Genomic DNA, 20,129 nt, shown 5'->3' with positions numbered 1-20,129 from the left:
AATTGTTTTATATCGCTTTTTTTCCATTTCACTATTACTTATGAGACATTCTCTCTCTCTCTCTCTGTCTATATATATATATTCGTATATATTCGCAATTCGTGATTTGTAGTTCGCGATTCGTGAACGGTATAAAGAAATCTGATTGGTTGAATTTGATGAATTATCTATCCACTCTATTCACGAATTATAAACGAATCGCGAATACGTACATAGTTTGGCGTTAGCTTAATGTTAATGATATACATTGACATTTTAGCTGATTTATTTTTGTTATACAGCATTTTAATGGATATAAAAAAGCTAACGCGTTTATATATTGCACATTTACTAAATAGTTTGTTTCCATGTGTGTATAAAAAAACATGGAAAGACAGACAAATAAACGATTTATGCTAATCTTTGTAACAATTTTTAACAAAATGGAACGCATATTTTGTTATAACATATAAAATTTTAATTTTTTTTTTATATAAAATTTCAAATTTATTATATCATATAAAATATATATAAAATTTTATAATAATATTTATAAAACTTTACATTATATTTTAGATTAGATAGTGTATAATTTGAACCATTAATACCATTTACAATTACGGATTATAATTATATTCAAATTTTTTCTATAATATTTTAAAAATGTATCTTTAATGCTATCTACACTAAAGAGACAAATTTTTTTGTAATATTTAACTGTATCTTTTTACATAATTAATAACTTTTGTATTAAATTGCATTATATTGTGCAATAATAAAAAAAATCGCTTAATCACACATCATGGAATTTTTTTCTATATAAAAATACAAGTTTTTTTTAAATAGATTACATATAAAAAGTAATAAGATAAAAATATTTAATTGCTATTTATGTTTTTTAATAAAAAGATTATATTTTTTTTAAGTATGATATTCATAATAGTACGATGTTTAATAACATAAAAAGTACTTTGCTAACATCATAAGCATAATATTAATATCAACATCAAAATCAATACTGCATCATTTTGCGACATTAAAAACAATTGCATTAAAAACGAGTCGGTACAAATGCTATTATGTTTTTGCGCTTAAATTCTTGGAATTAATTGACTCGAGACGACCTCCTTTTACCGTTGTTGATATGTATTGCGTTAAATGATACTTTATCTTATGTGTATATGTGATATACGTGGCATCTATATAAAACATGGATCTCAATGCAACTATATATTCCAACTTCCAGAGACAGTTCTTTATTATTGCGCCCCGCTCGAGACGTTTAAAAGCCGATTGCTTGGATATGCTAAGTAAGATACCAAGTTGCAAGGTGAACAAGATGTTCATTCTTGTCAGTATCGCTATCATAATCGTTCCGATACAATCAGACAGGCAATCTTTACCGAAACGGTATAGTAATCTGTACGGTGATGAGGATATATCGAATTTATCAAATTTATTCGAGATGGGTATCGGAGTCCTGAACTTTTTGGAACAAGGCCAACATTACTTAAACCAGGAAATACCGGACACGACCCCTGTATTCGGAGATGTATATGATTTTGTGGTGGTTGGTGCTGGCACGGCCGGTGCCACGGTAGCCGCGAGATTAAGTGAAATTCCTCAAGTAAAGATATTGTTAATCGAAGCTGGATCCAACGAGAATATTCTCATGGACATTCCGCTAATCGTTCATTTTCTACAGCTAAGTAATGACCTTAATTGGAAATATCAAACAAAGCCGTCTAATAAATATTGTCTCGGTATGAATAACAACAAGTGTAACTGGCCTAGAGGAAAAGTGATGGGCGGTAGCAGCGTGCTAAACTACATGATTGCTACCAGAGGCGGCGCCGAGGATTACGATCGCTGGGCTGAAATGGGAAATGAAGGTTGGGCTTACAAAGATGTTCTCAAATACTTTAAGAAATTGGAAACAATCGATATTCCGGAATTACAATCGGATACTACATATCACGGAACTAAAGGACCATTGCACATTAGCTACCCGTTATTTCATACACCATTAGCAGAAGCTTTCCTAGAAGCTGGCAAAGAACTAAAATATCCACTAGTAGATTACAACGGAAAAAACATGATAGGATTCTCATATGTGCAGAGCACAGTTATGAACGGCACCCGCATGAGCAGTAATAGAGCATACCTGTACCCCATACACGATCGTAAAAATCTTCACGTGACTCGTCAGAGTATAGTGAGAAAAGTGCTAATCAATCGTCATACAAATCGTACGATTGGTGTAGAATTTACTAAATATGGTCGACTTATCTCCGTGTTCGCCAGCAAAGAAGTGATATTGTGCACAGGTGCAATTGGATCACCTCAATTGCTAATGCTATCCGGCATTGGACCGGCTGAACATCTTACCAAACTCGGTATAGATGTTATACGAAATGCGCCGGTCGGGGAGAATTTAATGGATCACGTGGCCTTCGGCGGACTGACGTGGACGGTGAATGCATCAATAGACATAAAAGTGCAGGACATAATAAATCCTACTCATCCGTATATAGGGGATTTCCTAAGGAGACGATCAGGACCAATTACAATTCCGGGCGGATGTGAAGCTCTCGCTTTCATCAATACTGAGCATCCAGAAAAACATAGCGATTTGCCGGATATAGAATTACTGTTTATCGGTGGTGGTCTTAAAGGAGATCTTCTTCTTCCGATTATAATGGGTTTGAATACGCAAATGCATCAGATATGGAATAAATATCTCTATAAACATGGTTGGACCATAATGCCAATGCTATTGAAACCAAAGAGTCGTGGACGGATAAGATTATTAGCTAATGATGTTAATGTTAAACCTGAGATAGTGCCAAATTATTTCGATGATGTGGAAGACATCAAGACAATGATCGCCGGTATTAAGGTTGCGATGAAGATTAGTCAAACGAAGGCGATGCAGACGTTCGATTCGCAATTATGTAATGATACTCTTCCCGGATGCGAAAACTACAGTTATGATTCCTTTGCTTATTGGGAGTGTGCGATCAGAATACTCTCATGTACTATCTACCATTACTCCGGTACTTGCAAGATGGGACCGAGGGAAGATCCAACTGCTGTTGTTGATCCCAAATTAAAGGTATTTGAAAGATACACTAAAGTATTTATAAAGAATACAGTAGATATTGTAATCTACAATGTGTTTATATACATATTTATGAATTTACATAGCAATGTTCTTACAGGTAATCGATATTCAAGGACTGAGAGTAGCAGATGCATCCATCATGCCCGACATTATATCGGCGCATACAAATATACCTGTTTATATGATAGCCGAGAAAGTGGCAGATATGATCAAAGAAGAATGGGGATATTTGAAACAGTCAGTATTATAATATTTTACGAAATAATTACATCACAGTTTTCATGCATAATATCTTGTAGACAATTAAAGTTACAAGTAAACAAAATAAGTACATTCAATCGATAACGAAAACAACAAATGTAAAAGATATAAAAAAACAAGTTTTAAATATAAACATGTTTTACTTAAATTATTTTTTTTATGTAATTTTTACTTATTTTTTCATATTAGGTTTAAATTAAAACAATTTATTTTTATTATAACTTCCTACATTTAAGTATGTTACAAGGAAAAACACAGAGATTAGAGTTACAAAAAATATTGTTTTCAAAAAAGTATATTTAATGTTTAAAGAGTCATCCTGTCAAGATATTTGTTCATTATATATCAAGAAGAGAAGAAAAAAAGGAAAAAAAAGATACATATAAATACGAATATTTATATGTATAAAATATATAAAAATATTGTTTTAAAGGAATAATAAAAGTTTTCATACGAAAGAATAATACTTTAATTTTTCGACTGTGATAATTTTGTTGTATTATATTTGTTATTTGATTTACTAATTTGCAGTCAGTAAGTTATAAGAGTATTCGTATCTTCTCAATCATTAACTTTAAATAATTGATATTTTTTAAGGAAAATAATATTACACAATGTATATTAAAATTATGCTCTTATTAATATAAACTTTATAAAAAAATGTGTGTGTATGTGTAACAATCTGATGTAAAAAAATATAATTATAAATAAACAATTAAAAACTAATACATATTATAAAAGTACCTACTTATACTTTTACAGTCAATATCAAACAATTATCGATTTTATTATTCATATTTTGTTAAATTGCTTTTAAATTTGAGAATATTTTTTAAACGTAAATTTTATATTAAGCTAACTATATATATATATATATATATATATATATATATATATATATATATATTTAGCTTATATATATATATATATAAATATATATACATATATATATTTAGGTTAATATAAAATATATATATATATATAAGACGCTCACGCGGCAAAGAAGAAAAAATTCTCAGTCTAAATATATTACTCAAACATAGTATAGTAAGTATTACGTGAACGAAACGAGAAAGCGCATTTCTTTGGTGAGTTTCGAGACGGAGAGCAGTTGGCCATAAGCTTTCGAAGCGACAGAAAAGTCATCATACTTGTTGGAGACAACATCCTAACGACCAGTATAACAAAAAAGAGGACGGACACATGAAAAACAACTTCTAGCAGCTTGTTAATGGTACGTATTACCGCATTACAAAAGAATTATATAAGTTCATGATTGTAGTATATCAGAGAATAATCAAAGATATGAAAAGGAGTGAAAAAATAATGATAAGAAGTATATTATACACATATTATATGCGTTTTAAAAACAGAATTACATGCATTGTTTTCTCCTTAAACAAGATTAACATTGAAATCTCCGAAGCGCCTCCACCCAAGATCAAACTAATGGCACCATCTTATGACCCCCTTAGAACCGAACAACTTTTGTCTGAAACATTTTTTTCTATCTTGCTTTATTTTTTAGATATTTAGGTGTCTCAATATAAATGCCCCACCTTGTATATATATATATATTCTTGCATATAAAAATATAAACATGTGCATAGGGATATTTGTGTGCATCTAATAAAATAATAAAATAGTTTATACATGTACTTTTAAAATTTCTTTACTTATATGACGCTATGTATGCATTTATAGTTATAATACTGAATATTGATATCATTATTAGTTATTATTAGTTCTCGTTCACTTTTCGAAATGTGACAAAATATAGCAAAATACATTACGAATACATACTCCCAATATTTAAGAAGTTTGTGCTAGTAATGCTTTAATTAATATATGTACATCTAATTATTAGAGAAAAAAAAGATATAATTTCTCTCTTTCTCCTTCCTCTCTCATTCTCTCTAACAATATTCTAAAGAGCGTCAATTACAGATAAATAAGGGCATACTATTCATATTCATAAATAATTTTCTCATGACTAAAAAATTAAAATAAAATTAAAGTCGAGTCTCTACATTTCTTTCTTTTTTTTTTATTCATTCAAAAATATTCATCTAAAAGTGAAATCATTACTAGGCAGTCGTTACTACGTAATGTATATTCCAGCGTAGAATGCAAAATTCGAAGGAGCGCAAAATTTTAATAGGCACCAATAATTTTTAAAGTGTCCAAAAACATGTGAAAATTGACAACGCGGTCTGTCATGACCATTCTTATCTAGTTCAATAACGCCCGCTTGTAGTATCTCGTTTAACCAGATATTAAGATTTAGCAATCCTATCAATCGAGAAGGTGGCCTTCGATTATAAGAATATTATAGAAATATTCGTATCTATACATATACATATACACGGACTGACGAAAACCAGATACTGATACATGACCATAATGACCAGACAGGTATAGAATGTTTATGAACTTTAGGAATATATTACATAAAGAGACAAATATAAATTCGATGGCGCAATTTCCATATGCCTTACCTTAAACAATATTAATGGTACTGGATTGTAACTTTTACAGCTCTTAATTCATGAAGATTTTAACGAAAAAGAATTTAATTATATTATTTCAAAAACATTTTAGAAACAACAATATTAGCATATATAATAAAACGCATATATAATAAAATATTGATATTTGTATTTTAAAAATTCTATTATTTTTATTAAAAAATATAAAATTAATCTTTAATTATATATGGTTTCAAAAATAGTGGCTGAGAGGATGAATGGGTAATTGATGGATGGGGAGAGTGTGGTTATTTATGTGATTGGATGTGTAATTTTGTGTGCGTGTTTCTCTCTTTTCAAATTTTATTAAAATAAGTATTTAATAATATCGCCCTAGAATGATATTTACACTCGGTCATGTGAAAATTGTGCAAAACAGAAATATCCTTTTACACGTATGAGATTCGCCTTTTTATGTCTCCTGCTATTGTCAATCAGTTTTAATAATTTCGTTATAATTATTAAAATATTCGTTATAATTATTCGTTATATTCGTTATAATTATTATAATTATTAAAATGCAGACTGCATATTATATAATCAAAATATATATATATATCTTCTTTTTTATTCTTTGTTTTCATTTCATGCATGCTTATTATATCAAACATATATATGTATATATGGTATATACATCTATAAGCTATCTGCTTTTCATCTGTCCATGTATGTATATATATATTTCTGTATAAAAGACGTGTTTTAAAATCAGAATTTTACAGAATTATAATTGTACAATATGAGGATTCTAATGCCGTTCATCATCATTGCATCAATCTATGGCGTTAATAATAACTTTCTAAATCTCGTCAAGAATTACGATAAATCAACTGAAGAAGAGATCGAATTCGCAACTAATGCCAAGTACGACTTCATCATCGTAGGAGCGGGATCGGCAGGTTCTGTATTAGCTAATCGTCTGTCAGAGAACAAAAAATGGAAAGTTTTGCTACTGGAAGCGGGATATGCGCAAAATCTACTCAATCAAGTTCCGATACTAGTCGGTTATTTCCAATTGACTGATTATAACTGGGGATACAAAGTGGAACCTCAGAAGAACGCCTGTTTGGGGATGATAAATCAACAATGTTCCTGGCCGCGAGGTAAAGCTTTGGGTGGTACGAGTACTTTATACTACATGATTCATACACGCGGGAACAAACTGGATTATGATAAATGGGCTAGTTTGGGCAACGTGGGCTGGTCCTACGCGGATGTTCTTCCATATTTTAAAAAAAGTGAAAAATTTAATGTGCCAGGTAATGTCTATTCTTTTATCTTCCTAATAACATAATGTAAAATTCACCCAATTAAAAAAATGCTTTTTCTTTATCGCTACTATTTCTTATTATATAAAGACAACTAATTTTTGTAAAGCTTTTGTAAAAATTTATTATAGTAATAAAAAATTTGTTCTTCTTCCAACAATAATGATATAAAAAATGCACGGGTGTTTATTATTTAAGTTAAATAATAAACACGCTAAATTATTTAATTTTTTCATATAATATTATCATATATGTACCAATATTAAAAATTTTATATGCAATAAAGTGCAATATAATTATTATGTATTTTATTTGAATATTCGCGTATATATATTTTAGTATAATTATAAAATCTATAAATATTTCCATATAAAAAATTTCCAAAAATATTTATAATGAAACCATATATGCATCACAAAAATAATATAGAGTTAATTTAAAGGAACAATTAAATACGAATAGACTTTAGCACAGATATGTAATAATTTTTCTATATTATTGTATTGTATTTATTATAATTATTAAATATAATATCTAATTTTTTCTCTTTTGCTCTCTTATTAATATATATAAAAAAATTCTTTCTTATTATAAAAAATTAATGTTAAAAAAATTATTTTTTATAACAGCGGCAAGTTTTTTTAAATTACCCATGTTGTTTTATTAATACATGTGTAATTTTATTATATCTTTAGAAATTATTTATCTAAAAATAATTTCGTAGATTCACACAATCATGTAAAATACATACATGCAAATAAAATACTCAAGTAAGATATAATATGTGTGCGATCGTGGCACAGAGAGTTGTGTGTCTACTCTCTATGCCGAAGGACTCGGGTTTAAATCCAGCCAGAAACAAAGAATCGAATATATTCGATCGCCACTTCTCGGAAAGCAATGGCAAATCACCGAGAGTATCTTGCCAAGAAAACCTCTCTAATCTAGACCGTTCAGAACCAGTGTTAAACTATAGGTCCCATATGTCTGTAGAAAATCATAAAAAGGCACACACTGTAGATATATCTAGAGGAGTCCTCTGACAAGAGGTACGGATTGGGAAGAAAATGTAATACATAATTATATTGCACTTTATTATATAATAATTGATAGCTTTACAATATAATATAAAGCAATGATATGAAATAATAAATTTGTATATGTGCATAAATTAGTTATTATGTACATATTAATTATTAATTATTATATGCATAACTCTTTATTAAAAACTGCCGTAATTTTTTACTGTTATTACTTTTTTAGTAAAAACAAGTTGTTTTTTTTATAAAAGAGTGTAATATTTCTTGACGTGTGACTTTTGACGTTAATTTAAAAAAAAGTAATTATTTATATCAGGCTTTTGTTAAGTCTCAAGTAAAGATTAATAAAAATTATTTTTCGCCTATGTATATTTTCTTTAAACTTTTTCCGCTTAAATTTTAAATTGATTTATCTGAATAAAATTATTTTAAAATATATCACAATGAAAATGCATAATATTTCTATATAAGAGAATCCAATTCTGATATTCTGTCTTACTAAAAAAATGTTACAAATACCATGAAACTTATGACATTATAAAACGCTATTTCCATATTCAGATATCAAGAATTCTTCATATCACAATGAAAACGGTTACTTATGTGTGGAACACGTGCCGTATCATACGAAGTTGGCAACGACGTTTTTAGAAGCTGGTCGCGAATTGGGATATGAAATTGTGGACTACAACGGCCAGGATCAGATAGGTTTTTCGTATCTTCAGGTAAATATGGATCATGGAACGCGATGTAGCGCTGCCAAGGCTTATCTTCAGTTAAATCGGTCGAACTTGGAAATCATTACCGGTGCTAGAGTAACCAAAATATTAATCAATGCGGACAAACGTGCGTACGGTGTTGAATATGTCAAAAACAATGTATGGGAGACAGTTATTTGTTCGAAGGAAGTTTTAGTATCCGCCGGTACGATTGATTCAGCCAAATTGCTAATGTTATCCGGAATTGGACCTAGAGACCATCTGGAAGAATTAAACATTCCAGTGATTCAGGATTCCAAGGTCGGTTACAATATGTATGAACACATCGGTTTTTTGGGACTGACTTTCATGGTGAACCAAAGCGTATCATTACTGCAAAACAAGCTCCTAAATCCTAGCATATTTTTGGAATACGTCTTGTATAAGGAAGGATTAATGACGATTCCAGGAGGTGCCGAAGCACTGGCATTTATCAGAACCAAGTACGCTCCTGATGAGAAACCGGATGTCGAGCTTCTCTTTGTATCTGGCTCTCTGCATTCAGACAATGGTCAAGTCCTGAAAAAGGCCTTAAGAATCTCAGACAATGTGTACAACACTGTCTTCAAGCCTATCGAAAATCAGGAAGCCTGGTCGATCTGGCCAATTGTTCAATATCCTAGAAGCGTCGGTCGTCTTACATTGCAATCGAAGGATCCGTTCGAGCCACCCAAGATGGATCCAAATTTTTTCAGTCATCCGGCTGACATAGAAATCATCCTAGAGGGAGTAAAACACGCTCTCAACATATCCAAGACTGAAGCCTTTCAATCTTACGGCAGTCGATTACATGACATAAAAATGCCAGGCTGCGAATCATTTGATTTTGCTTCTGATGATTATTGGCGTTGTGCCATTAAATATCTACCATCCATGATGAATCACGAGATCGGAACCGCCAAAATGGGACCCCAGACGGATACTTACGCAGTTGTTGATCCGCAACTAAAAGTGTATGGTGTTAAGGGACTTAGAGTAGTAGACGCTGCGATCATGCCCACGATACCTTCTGGTCATGCAAATGCAGTAATTATTATGATTGGCGAGAAAGCTGCGGATATGATCAAAGAAACTTGGAAAAGCACATTATAAGAGAGATCTGTTCTCTTCTATGCAAAACTCAATATATATATATATATATATATACATAGAACAATCAACAATAATAACATAGTAATAGAGATGGAAGCAATTCTAACAAAAAGTATGAAGATGAGCAGCTCAATAGTATCGAGAAGATTTCAATTTGCAAATAGAAATTTAAGGATTCCGAAATAAAAAACATAGTCCCATATACGAGTTTATATCGATTATTTGTTAAATTGTCTGACAAATAATGGAAGATAATTGGTTGAATTTTTGGGATAAAATTATCGAGAGATAAAAATAAGAAAGTGAAAGGTAGTGGTCCTTGAATAGAAATAGTTCTTGAATGGGAGTGCTCCTTTCATTTCTTAACTTAAATTAAAAAAAGTAGATCGCATAATAAATATATATTAAATTAAATTGTTCAAATTGAACTTTATTATGAATATAATAATCACTCATAAAAATTGTTTATGTTAAAAAACGAAAAAATATGTAAAATTTTTTTACGTTAACACATGTTGTGGAAATATTTGAATGTAATAAATAACATATATTGTACACACTTTGAATAGCGCTATATCTCGAATAAAGTTTTTTATGAGCAGACACAACATTCATGTCAAGTTTTTTATACTTATTTTTATCTTTCAATGATTTTATCTCTTGAAAATTCAACCAAATATATTCCTTTATTTATCGGACAATTTAAATAAATAATCGATAGAATTGTCTGTAGGATTATATTTTTTATTTCGGAATCGTTGAATTGCTTATAGATTGAAATCTTCTCTCTCAATACCGTTCACTTATCTAGACTATTCATCTTAATAACCAGAATTGCTTCCGTCTCTATTACTGTGTTTATATCCGTAATTCTTAAAAACACGTGTATGTATAGAATGTTTTAAAACAACCAACAATATTTAAAAATTAATAGACAGTGACAAAACATTTTTGAAACTGCAATGTCCAGAAATGTCGCCTTTTCTCGTTACATAATAATAAAGTTGCATCAGAAGTCTTAAAAAGCTTTGAGTTAGACTTTAAGGCCTACATTTATAATAATCGTTACTTAATTATCGTCTTAATTAAAGTACAGTATATCAGATGAGTCATTCAGATTGTTTCATATACAGAGTTAACATAGAGTTTCAATTATGAAAATAATATTATATTATATGTATTATAGTTTTACAGGTTGCTGTATATGAATCCGCTATCAAAATTGATCAACTCAGAATTCAATATAGTGCACGCAGATATGTAGGTACACATATCAAAATTTTAAAAAAGATTTATTATTGATTTGTTTGAAATTTTTTATTGATTTCGTTATTTTAAACTTATTGAATTCGTATTTGACGACTCTAGAAAACCCCTAAATTTGAATACACATATTGAAAATTATTTGATAAATCTTCAATGATCTAATTCACAATTTAGCAATTGTGCAAAGTATTTAATAATAGATATTTTGTTAACCGTAAACGACACAACAAACTTCTTTTGAAAATTATATAAATATTAATTGCAGTGTATATATATATATAATTGCAATGAGAAAAGAACTATTTTAATTATAATTACAGTATATATATATATATATATATATATGTATATATACTGTAGTTATAATTAAAATAGTTCTTTTCTCATTGCAATTTTAACCGCAAATTTTTCAATATTATGATATAATAAAAAAATTTAAGGGCAAATCCGTCAAAATATTGAAGGAAATAATTACCCTCTTTCTGTTTCTTTTTTTAAATTCTGTAATCAGCCACCTAAAAATAAACATGTACGTGTTGTTAAGCTGAAATAACTTTGGTTTATTATTTTTACTTTCGATATCGTAAAGACTCATTTCTGTGATAAAATATTGGTCAGTAACTTTTCTAGAGTAACTTTTTTCTCTACAAATTTAACTTTTTTATAGAAATTCTCATATAGGAAGAAATATTTAATATTTTCGTATTATTTTATTAATATCCAGAGCATAAATTCAGTTAGCTGATTTTCTTCGTAAGTCATCTACGATTACTAACGTCAATTATCATAAAAAATGCTATTGATATACAACTACAATAATGCTCGTTAGACTGGGCGTTAATTCGATGGACAAATAGGTACATTAAGTGCTCAAGGATATTTATTTGATACGATCAAACGCATCGATTGTTCTCGTTAGTGACGCAACTGGATAATTGCGATGGAAACCTTCCACATTTCATTCCGCTTTGCGTATTGCACAACGAAGTATACTCACAAGTAAATTAATGCAATTACAAACCATAAAAAACGATATTATAACACAAAAAATGCAATAAATATTTTTTACTATGAATAATTCACTCCATAACAAGTAATACGTCATTATCAGCGATCTAATAATAAGTCGTGCTGTAATTGAGGAAATAAATTACAGTTTTTCTTTCACGCCTGAATTATGTACACATGTGTGTATGTGCATATGTAAAATATCTCTTGCGTAGATTTATATATTAAATAATTAATATATAAATAAAATATATAAATAAAAATATGTTAAATAATTAATATATAAATCTACGGAACGAGTGCAAGTGATATTTTTCTGCATACACATGCGCACATAATGAAGAGAGCGCGTGAGCACACATTATTACACGTGATATATGTTATCAATAATGAATGATCATAATTATTAGTTTGAGATATTAATAATCATAAATTATCAAGAGCATACGTTTAATTCTCTTGTGTGTGTAAAATGTTTTATCAATTTTATATGTCTATATAAAGGTAGAGGTCATGTATTTACAATTAGTTTTAAACTCTTAAAGAACTTCACAGCTGTATTGTATGGAATTGTGCAGAATATGGTAGATATTCACATAAGATCAGCTCTTTTTTGTAAGTTACTTGAGAATATATCCTTGACAATATATATAAATCATTGACCTTTAAAGGAGCTGACTTTATAGGAATATTTACCGAAAATATAATTAATTAAATATTATTTTATTACTGTTATTATATATTCATATATGCTGCTATTGAAAATATTTCTTATACATTATTTGTTTTTAGAATATTTATAACATTCCTCCCAATTTAATAAATATTAATTAAGAGATTGCGATATAAAACTATTTATTAAAGATCTATAGCTTCACAAGTAATATGTGTCGTTACATATATCAAATTATTCTAGTGTGTATTAACATAAGTTCTTAATTTAATACCAATATTATCTATAGCACAGTCTCTTATAAGCTTATATACAATATATATATATATATATATATATACACACATTATATATATACATAATAAATCACTAATCCCCCCCCCCTTTGCAATTTAATCCATGTAATTTTAAAACTTTTGGCAATTTAGCCCTAATGTTAACTTAATTGATGACAAATATAAAAAGTTTTGTTTAATTTAAATATAATTATACAAGTAAACATATATTAATAAATTATTTTTATTTGGCTTCACCATTTGTAACTATTTATAATTGTTCCTAGTACCATTGATCATTCATTTATAAAAAAACTAAATATTATGCAATGATATCACGCAATATCTTAATAGCTATAATTGATGTTATTAAGTCAGACTAATGGAAGTGTAGTGTTTCTGTGTTAAATAAAGATAAGACATTCTCGATAAATAATATTTTATAAACTTATTTAGTTCAGCATTTCTTCATATAAAAGCATAGTATTATATATTATATTGTCATACTATTAGGTTTCTATATATAAATGAATCAACAATAATAATACAAACATTTACAAATAGTTACAAATGATGACATCAAATAAAAATAATTTATCAATAATTGATTACAATAGCTGTTTATAAAAACACTAGAAAATGATCAGAAAACACTATTCTGTGAACAATGCTACCAATTTTTGTTCCACATAAAAATTTTTTTCTTATTTCACACATATATGTTTCTTTTAGTATACACTAATCTCTTTCCTTCTTCCCTTCCCTCTATTTGTTTTAATTTGCAAAGAAAAATCAAAATCTATAGCAAAATAATCATTGTAGAAAGTTGCTGTATTATTTCATATTGTTTCTGTGAAGTTGTGAATTAGTGAAGTTTAATGATCGGATTCGTGACAAATGTTCGCGATATAAGATTTCAAACGTTTTATAAACATTTTTGTATGTACTTAAAACTGTTTACCGAGTATCAATTAGAGATATATTAATCGTCACTATAAGACAATCAAATAATATTGCCAATACGTCAAGCAAAGTAGCTTCAAAATCGCATGTCGCAGTATTTGAGATCGCATGTGCTAATGTCTATCAGGAAATTAAAAAAACACTTACCCGATACAACAAGAGCCTCATTCGGACCGCAAGTATGAACGTTTCCCATCGCCAAAAATAACCTCTCTTTCTCTACTTAGAGTAAAGTAACGCACGAATGATGACGACAACAAATTGACGCGGAAAATAACGATGGCACTAAATGTGGATATCGATAACACTGAGCGTAAATGACGCGGAGTACAATGACCTAATTTAATACGAAATTATTTTAAAACGCCCGGCTAATCATTAATAATATACAATAAACCGTGTCAAATGTCAGTCGTAGGATTAAGGGTTGGCAGGAGAGACAGTGGAGGCCTCTCGCGGAAAGCCGTGAATTACGGATTCGTAATCTATGTCCTACGGCCAAAATAAGGAGAAAATCGAATTTTAATTACGATATTCGTATTCATCAGCATCGTCTTCTTAGACATACACAGCATTTTTTTTTTTTTTTTTTGAAAAAATGATCAAAATAAAAATTCTAATACTGACAAACAACATACAACTGCTCGTGGATCAGGTGTAGTTGCTTCCGAATTCATATTGTATTTATTATAAATTTTTAAGAGCCGAATTGCAAAATCCGGCTCTGTACGACTAATTCTAACAATATAAGGAATAGGTCAAAACAAGTGTCATGAAAAAATATAAATTTTTCGAGATGTAGGACGAACACTACGAATTTCACTACACCTGTATCTAAGGTGCAGCTATAACTGCAGAACATGGGGAATATTTCGTGGTAACCACACTGACCGCGTGACAAGGATAGAGATTGCGTCATCTTTGTCTGCCATGTAATTTTGTGTCATTGAATTTTTAAGTATTTTTTACTATTAAAACTTAATATTCACACAATAGCAGTGCATTATTTATGAAACACTCTTTGGGCTGTAAATCATTTCTCGACATCTAATAGACATCAAATAAACCTCTAAATATTAATGCAATGTCATGTAAACATCATAATAAAAACAGAAAAAAATTTTCATGTTGGAAAAATAATCTCATAAAACGTATTTGTGGTCATACACTAATATTCACTTCATATCGTCAAGCATAGACAAATAAACCTCTAAATGTTAACGCAATATGTATGTAACATCATAATAAAAACAGAAAAAAATTTTCTTGTTGGAAAAATAATCTCATATAGCCTAATGCCCGTATCAGACTACATATGCATTGAAGATGGAGATTCAAGATTCAAGATTGAAATTTGACCAATCAGGATAAAGAAATTTTAGTTTCTTTTGTTCTGATTAGTCAAATTCCAATCTTTAAACTTCAATCTGTAATTTTCAATGCATAGTCCGATACGAGCTTAAGGCCAATATTATATTTGTCGTACGACAAACTTTTTAGGCGCATTGATTAGCTAATTTCTAGAGACTCAAAAAAGTTTTCATTTTGCAGCCAATCAATATGCTTAAAAAGTTTGTCATACGACAAATGTAATATTGGCCATAAGCCCGTATCAGACTACGCATTGAAAATTGAAGATTGAAGATTAAAGATTGGAATTTGATTAATCAGAACAAAAGAGGAATTAAAATTTTTTTATTCTGATTGGTCAAATTTCAATCTTCAATTTTCAATCTCAATCTTCAATGCGTAGTCCGATACAGGCTTAAGCGAAAATTCACACCTTGGCAGAAAAGCAGAAAACAGGAAAGCAGAAGCCAATCAGAACTTGTGCTAGAAAAGCAGAAGTCAATCAGAACTTGTGCTAGAAAAACAGAAACCAATCAGAACTCGCGCTGAAAGTAAACAGTACATATTGCTTTTTTAACGCAAGTTTTGATTGGCCTCTGCTTTTCTGCTTTGGCAAGGCGTGAATCTTCTGTCAAGGTGTGAATTCGGCCTAAGGATCAGCTGTCTAGTAATAGTACATATGGCAGCAATTGTCAAGAATCGTAATATGTTGAATGATGTACCGAAAAGATTATCAAGAAGTTCTGAAAGTACAGAGGTATCCAACCCAAAATATATATATCTACTTAATTAATTAAGTGCTACGAAAATGTATGTGTACACTCTAGAAATTTGATATATTAAAATTAAAATATTAAGTTCATTTATTAACAGCTACATATTGTATACATTGAATAGATATATTTTTCTGTGTCGTTTTATATAGCTTTCGTTATTAAACACGTTTATTTAACACCTTTTTGAGTGTAGGATAGAGGATATATGTATACATATTTATTTACTGATAATATTATAAGTGTGCATGGATGAATGGATATACCTGCGCGCATAGTAATCGTTAAAAAGTTGTAAATATTATATAGGAAAATATTTAATTATATAATTTGTTCTTAATTTATATATAAACTTTCTTCCCATTTTTCAAATAACAATAAAAAAAAAAAAACTAATAATTTTGTGCATATTAACAAAATATTGTAGGTATTATTTAATAAGATTATTATTTATAAAATTGAATAGAGTTTGATTGAAATGTTTCTAGAAGTTGAATTATACTCATTTGAATGTTTAATAATGCATCTCTCTCTTTCTCTTTAGGCTGATGTACGCGAAGATGAGGAACAAACTACTAAATTTCAAGAGATTATTGATTTACTCGTTGCAGCAGGTTATTTTAGAGCGCGGATAAAAGGTTTATCAAATTTTGATAAGGTTTGTGAATTATTTTTAATTTTATTTTTACTTTATATATAGTTTCATAAATAATATATTGGAATAGGTTATCGGTGGAATGACTTGGTGTATCAAATCATGCAACTTTGATGTAGATGTGGATTTACTTTTCCAAGAGAATCTTACTATCGGTCAAAAAATGTATGTATATTTTATATATATTTAAAAATTTTAATTTTTATTAATTTTTATTAATGCATAAGAGTTATAAAAGCATTTTTTTTAATATAGAAATGCTCTTTAAAAATAACTTTTATATGTTTTATAAAATATGTTGCAGTTCCTTAACAGAGAAAATTGTAGCCATGCTTCCTAAAATGAACTGTCCATATCGAATAGAGCCACATCAAATACAAGGTTTAGATTGTATTCATATATTCCCAGTTATTCAATGGTTAGTGAAACGTTCTATGGAAATGCGGCAAGAAATGGCAGGTTTTGTGAGAAGTTTTGCATTGAATCAATTCAATAAGAAGCATACATTTAGCGAGAATGTCGAAAATGAAGCGACAACTAACAAAACTGTTATTAAAAACTTACATTTGATCAAGGTGTGATTTATTTTTAGAAAAACATATATGGCTAATATATATCTGCAATTTTATATTTCATTGAAAAATATATTTTAGATATACAGTTAATATAATTTTACATTTATGATAGAAAGCCTATGAGCCACGACGTTTGTTCAAACAAAAGGAAGGTTTCATCAAAGATGAATCAAGCAGATTTATTGGAACAGTACTGGAATATGAAGCACCCTTTGATGCTATTAAAACTACATCAGTATTGACAAAATCTAAAAGCAACAATTCAAAACATGAATTGAATAATGATAAAAATGAAAAAGTATGAATCATTTTTATCATTTTTAGATTTATCAATTTATTAGTATTATTAGAAAGATTTATATAATAGTCAATATTTTTATAGAACACTACTGAACAGATTACTGCTGCTTTAGCAATCATAGAAGAAAATTCGGTATGTAAAATTAAAGAAATATATAATAGAAGTTTTAAGCTTGTTTTAAATAACAGTTTCTTTTGGATAAGTTTTAATATGAAGAAATTTTTAGGTTAAAAACTTTTTTTATTAACAATAATGCACAATATATATATATATATATATATATATATATATATATATATATGTATATATATATATATGCTTATATTTCTTATACGTGGCATAAGCTTGAAAAAAAATTAATGATTCTTTATTTTAAATTTACACGAAAAATATTATTCAAAATTAAATCATATTCAAAAATATATTATTTTTTATACAAATTTTTTGATTAATATATAATATATTTAACATACATAATTAGATATATATATAAATTATTTTCTGAGTTATAAAAAAAAGTTTTATATAAAAATTATGGTTTTACTTTATTTCAATTATTTATTTAATCTTTTAATCTAGATGTATTTAAGTGTAAATACGGTTGGGAACATAGTTGACATACAAGTACAAGAAATTGCCAAAGCAGCAGAAAAATATGCGGCCATGTCTATTTTTAAAGCAAAGGTAAATTATTGTATAGAATACGCGAGATTTTTATGTAATATAATTAAAGCATAAGATAAAATATAAATTTATGATTTTATTTACGCTTTTATTGATATAGAATAGTGGCACAACTGATTTGTCACATGCTTTAATTGCATTACACAAACAAAAAGCAACATTGCAATCTAGAATCGGCAAGTTAACAAAGGAGAGAGATGGCTTATCGAATAAATTCATAGAAATAATAGAAAAAATAAAAGAACATCGTGCAAAAAGAGAAGTTATTGAGAATTCGTTCAAAAAAATCGAAGAAATTGGAATTAATGATAATGATAGGTATTTAGGAGTAATAAAATTATGACTAATCATGAATTAAATTATACATTAATAATTGTTTTATGTATATTATATAAAATAAGCTATTCTTTCAGTGTTTTTAAACGGTTAGAAGAACTTCTCTCTGTATATGATGGATTGAAAGAACAAGAACACAATTTCCGAGAGCAATGCAAGTTGGACTTAAATCTTTTTCGCGATATGTTACAAGAAGTTGAAGATGATGCTCCAGCAGAAGAAGAAGATTGTGTCAAAGAATATAAAGAACAAAAGGAGGCTGTAATACGAATGCGATTACAGCTGGCTAAAAAGAATAGAATTATTGCGTCTTTGGTGAGACAAATGGATGATGTTCCAGGACGTTCTGAACTGACGCAATATCAACGACGCTTTATGGAACTTTATAATCAAGGTTAAATAGGTTTATTTTAATTCATGAACACAAAATTAATACATTGCAATATAAAATTAAGTTGATAAAATTAATTTCGAAAAATTCTGATTAAAATATTATTCTTGCAGTTTCAGCCAAGCACAAAGAAACTAAACAATATTATACATTATATAATACTCTTGATGATACAAAACTGTATATAAGTAAAGAATTATCATTGTTAAATTCTATTCAGGATAACTACAATGAGTATGTGTCACACAAATGTTAATAGCATAAAAAATATTTTTTTTTAATAATGTATATAATTTACAATAGAGCTATGGCATCATCAAGTGGCAAGGAACAATTTCTGAAACAATTTGAGATAATTGTTGCTGGAGTGAAACGCAACAAAGGAATGGTAATATACAAAATGATGATTCAATGATTAATTAAGTTAATGTTGCAGATAAAAAAAAAATCTAATTTTTTATTTAGGTAGAAAAACGATGTACTGATGAAAAAAATCGACGAGATGTGCTCAGTCGACAACTCGTTATTCTTGTAGAGCAACAACGTAAATATGTTGCGGCTGTCAGACAACTCACTATTGAATGCCGCAAGAATGAGGCTTTATTAGCTCAACTTCGTGGTCCATAAGTTTTATTTTATTTTTCAAGTGGAAATCAGATTGACAACTATTTGTAAACTTGCAATATAAAATTGTATATAATTTAAAAATGGCTAATTATTATACATATATACAAATATAAATATATGTATAAATAAAATAGAAATATTATATAAGATATGATGATAATCATTACAATGCCAAAAATATTTTTACTACATATATAGACAT

At 28.6% G+C, this 20,129-nt stretch overlaps 4 protein-coding genes across 5 annotated transcripts in view; 3 read left to right on the top strand and 1 right to left on the bottom strand.

Moving 5' to 3' along the window:
- Positions 1–14,655, bottom strand: part of Flo2 (flotillin-2) — a 39,732-nt gene extending 25,077 nt beyond the window's left edge. The window contains exon 1 of the mRNA XM_070293866.1: positions 14,383–14,655. Coding sequence (XP_070149967.1) covers positions 14,383–14,431 — 49 coding nt within the window. The 5' untranslated portion in view covers positions 14,432–14,655. The remainder of the gene's footprint in view (positions 1–14,382) is intronic.
- Positions 1,225–4,054, top strand: LOC138932371 (glucose dehydrogenase [FAD, quinone]-like). The gene is made up of 2 exons (XM_070294127.1): positions 1,225–3,094; positions 3,201–4,054. Exons 1-2 carry the CDS (start codon positions 1,283–1,285, stop codon positions 3,351–3,353), a joined length of 1,965 nt encoding a protein of 654 aa, XP_070150228.1. The 5' UTR covers positions 1,225–1,282; the 3' UTR covers positions 3,354–4,054.
- Positions 6,632–10,050, top strand: LOC138932373 (glucose dehydrogenase [FAD, quinone]-like). The gene is made up of 2 exons (XM_070294131.1): positions 6,632–7,151; positions 8,762–10,050. Exons 1-2 carry the CDS (start codon positions 6,632–6,634, stop codon positions 10,048–10,050), a joined length of 1,809 nt encoding a protein of 602 aa, XP_070150232.1.
- Positions 14,656–16,248: 1,593 nt separating the features above from the next.
- Fidipidine (coiled-coil domain-containing protein 93) lies at positions 16,249–20,064 on the top strand. 2 transcript variants are annotated; one of them, XM_070294573.1, is made up of 12 exons: positions 16,249–16,342; positions 16,903–17,016; positions 17,084–17,178; positions 17,318–17,588; positions 17,701–17,886; positions 17,971–18,021; positions 18,469–18,573; positions 18,674–18,891; positions 18,987–19,303; positions 19,414–19,534; positions 19,604–19,688; positions 19,766–20,064. In XM_070294573.1, exons 1-12 carry the CDS (start codon positions 16,265–16,267, stop codon positions 19,925–19,927), a joined length of 1,803 nt encoding a protein of 600 aa, XP_070150674.1. In that variant the 5' UTR covers positions 16,249–16,264; the 3' UTR covers positions 19,928–20,064. The 2 variants fall into 2 exon arrangements, with proteins under 2 accessions (XP_070150674.1, XP_070150673.1); XM_070294572.1 differs by having other exon boundaries at positions 18,975–19,303.
- Positions 20,065–20,129: the final 65 nt, after the last annotated feature.

This window comes from Polyergus mexicanus, unplaced genomic scaffold (genome assembly GCF_030449975.1).
Source record: "Polyergus mexicanus isolate NDT 795.1 unplaced genomic scaffold, iyPolMexi1.0 SCAF_4, whole genome shotgun sequence".
Taxonomy (NCBI): domain Eukaryota; kingdom Metazoa; phylum Arthropoda; class Insecta; order Hymenoptera; family Formicidae; genus Polyergus; species Polyergus mexicanus.
This window is presented reverse-complemented; position numbering and strand designations above follow the sequence as displayed.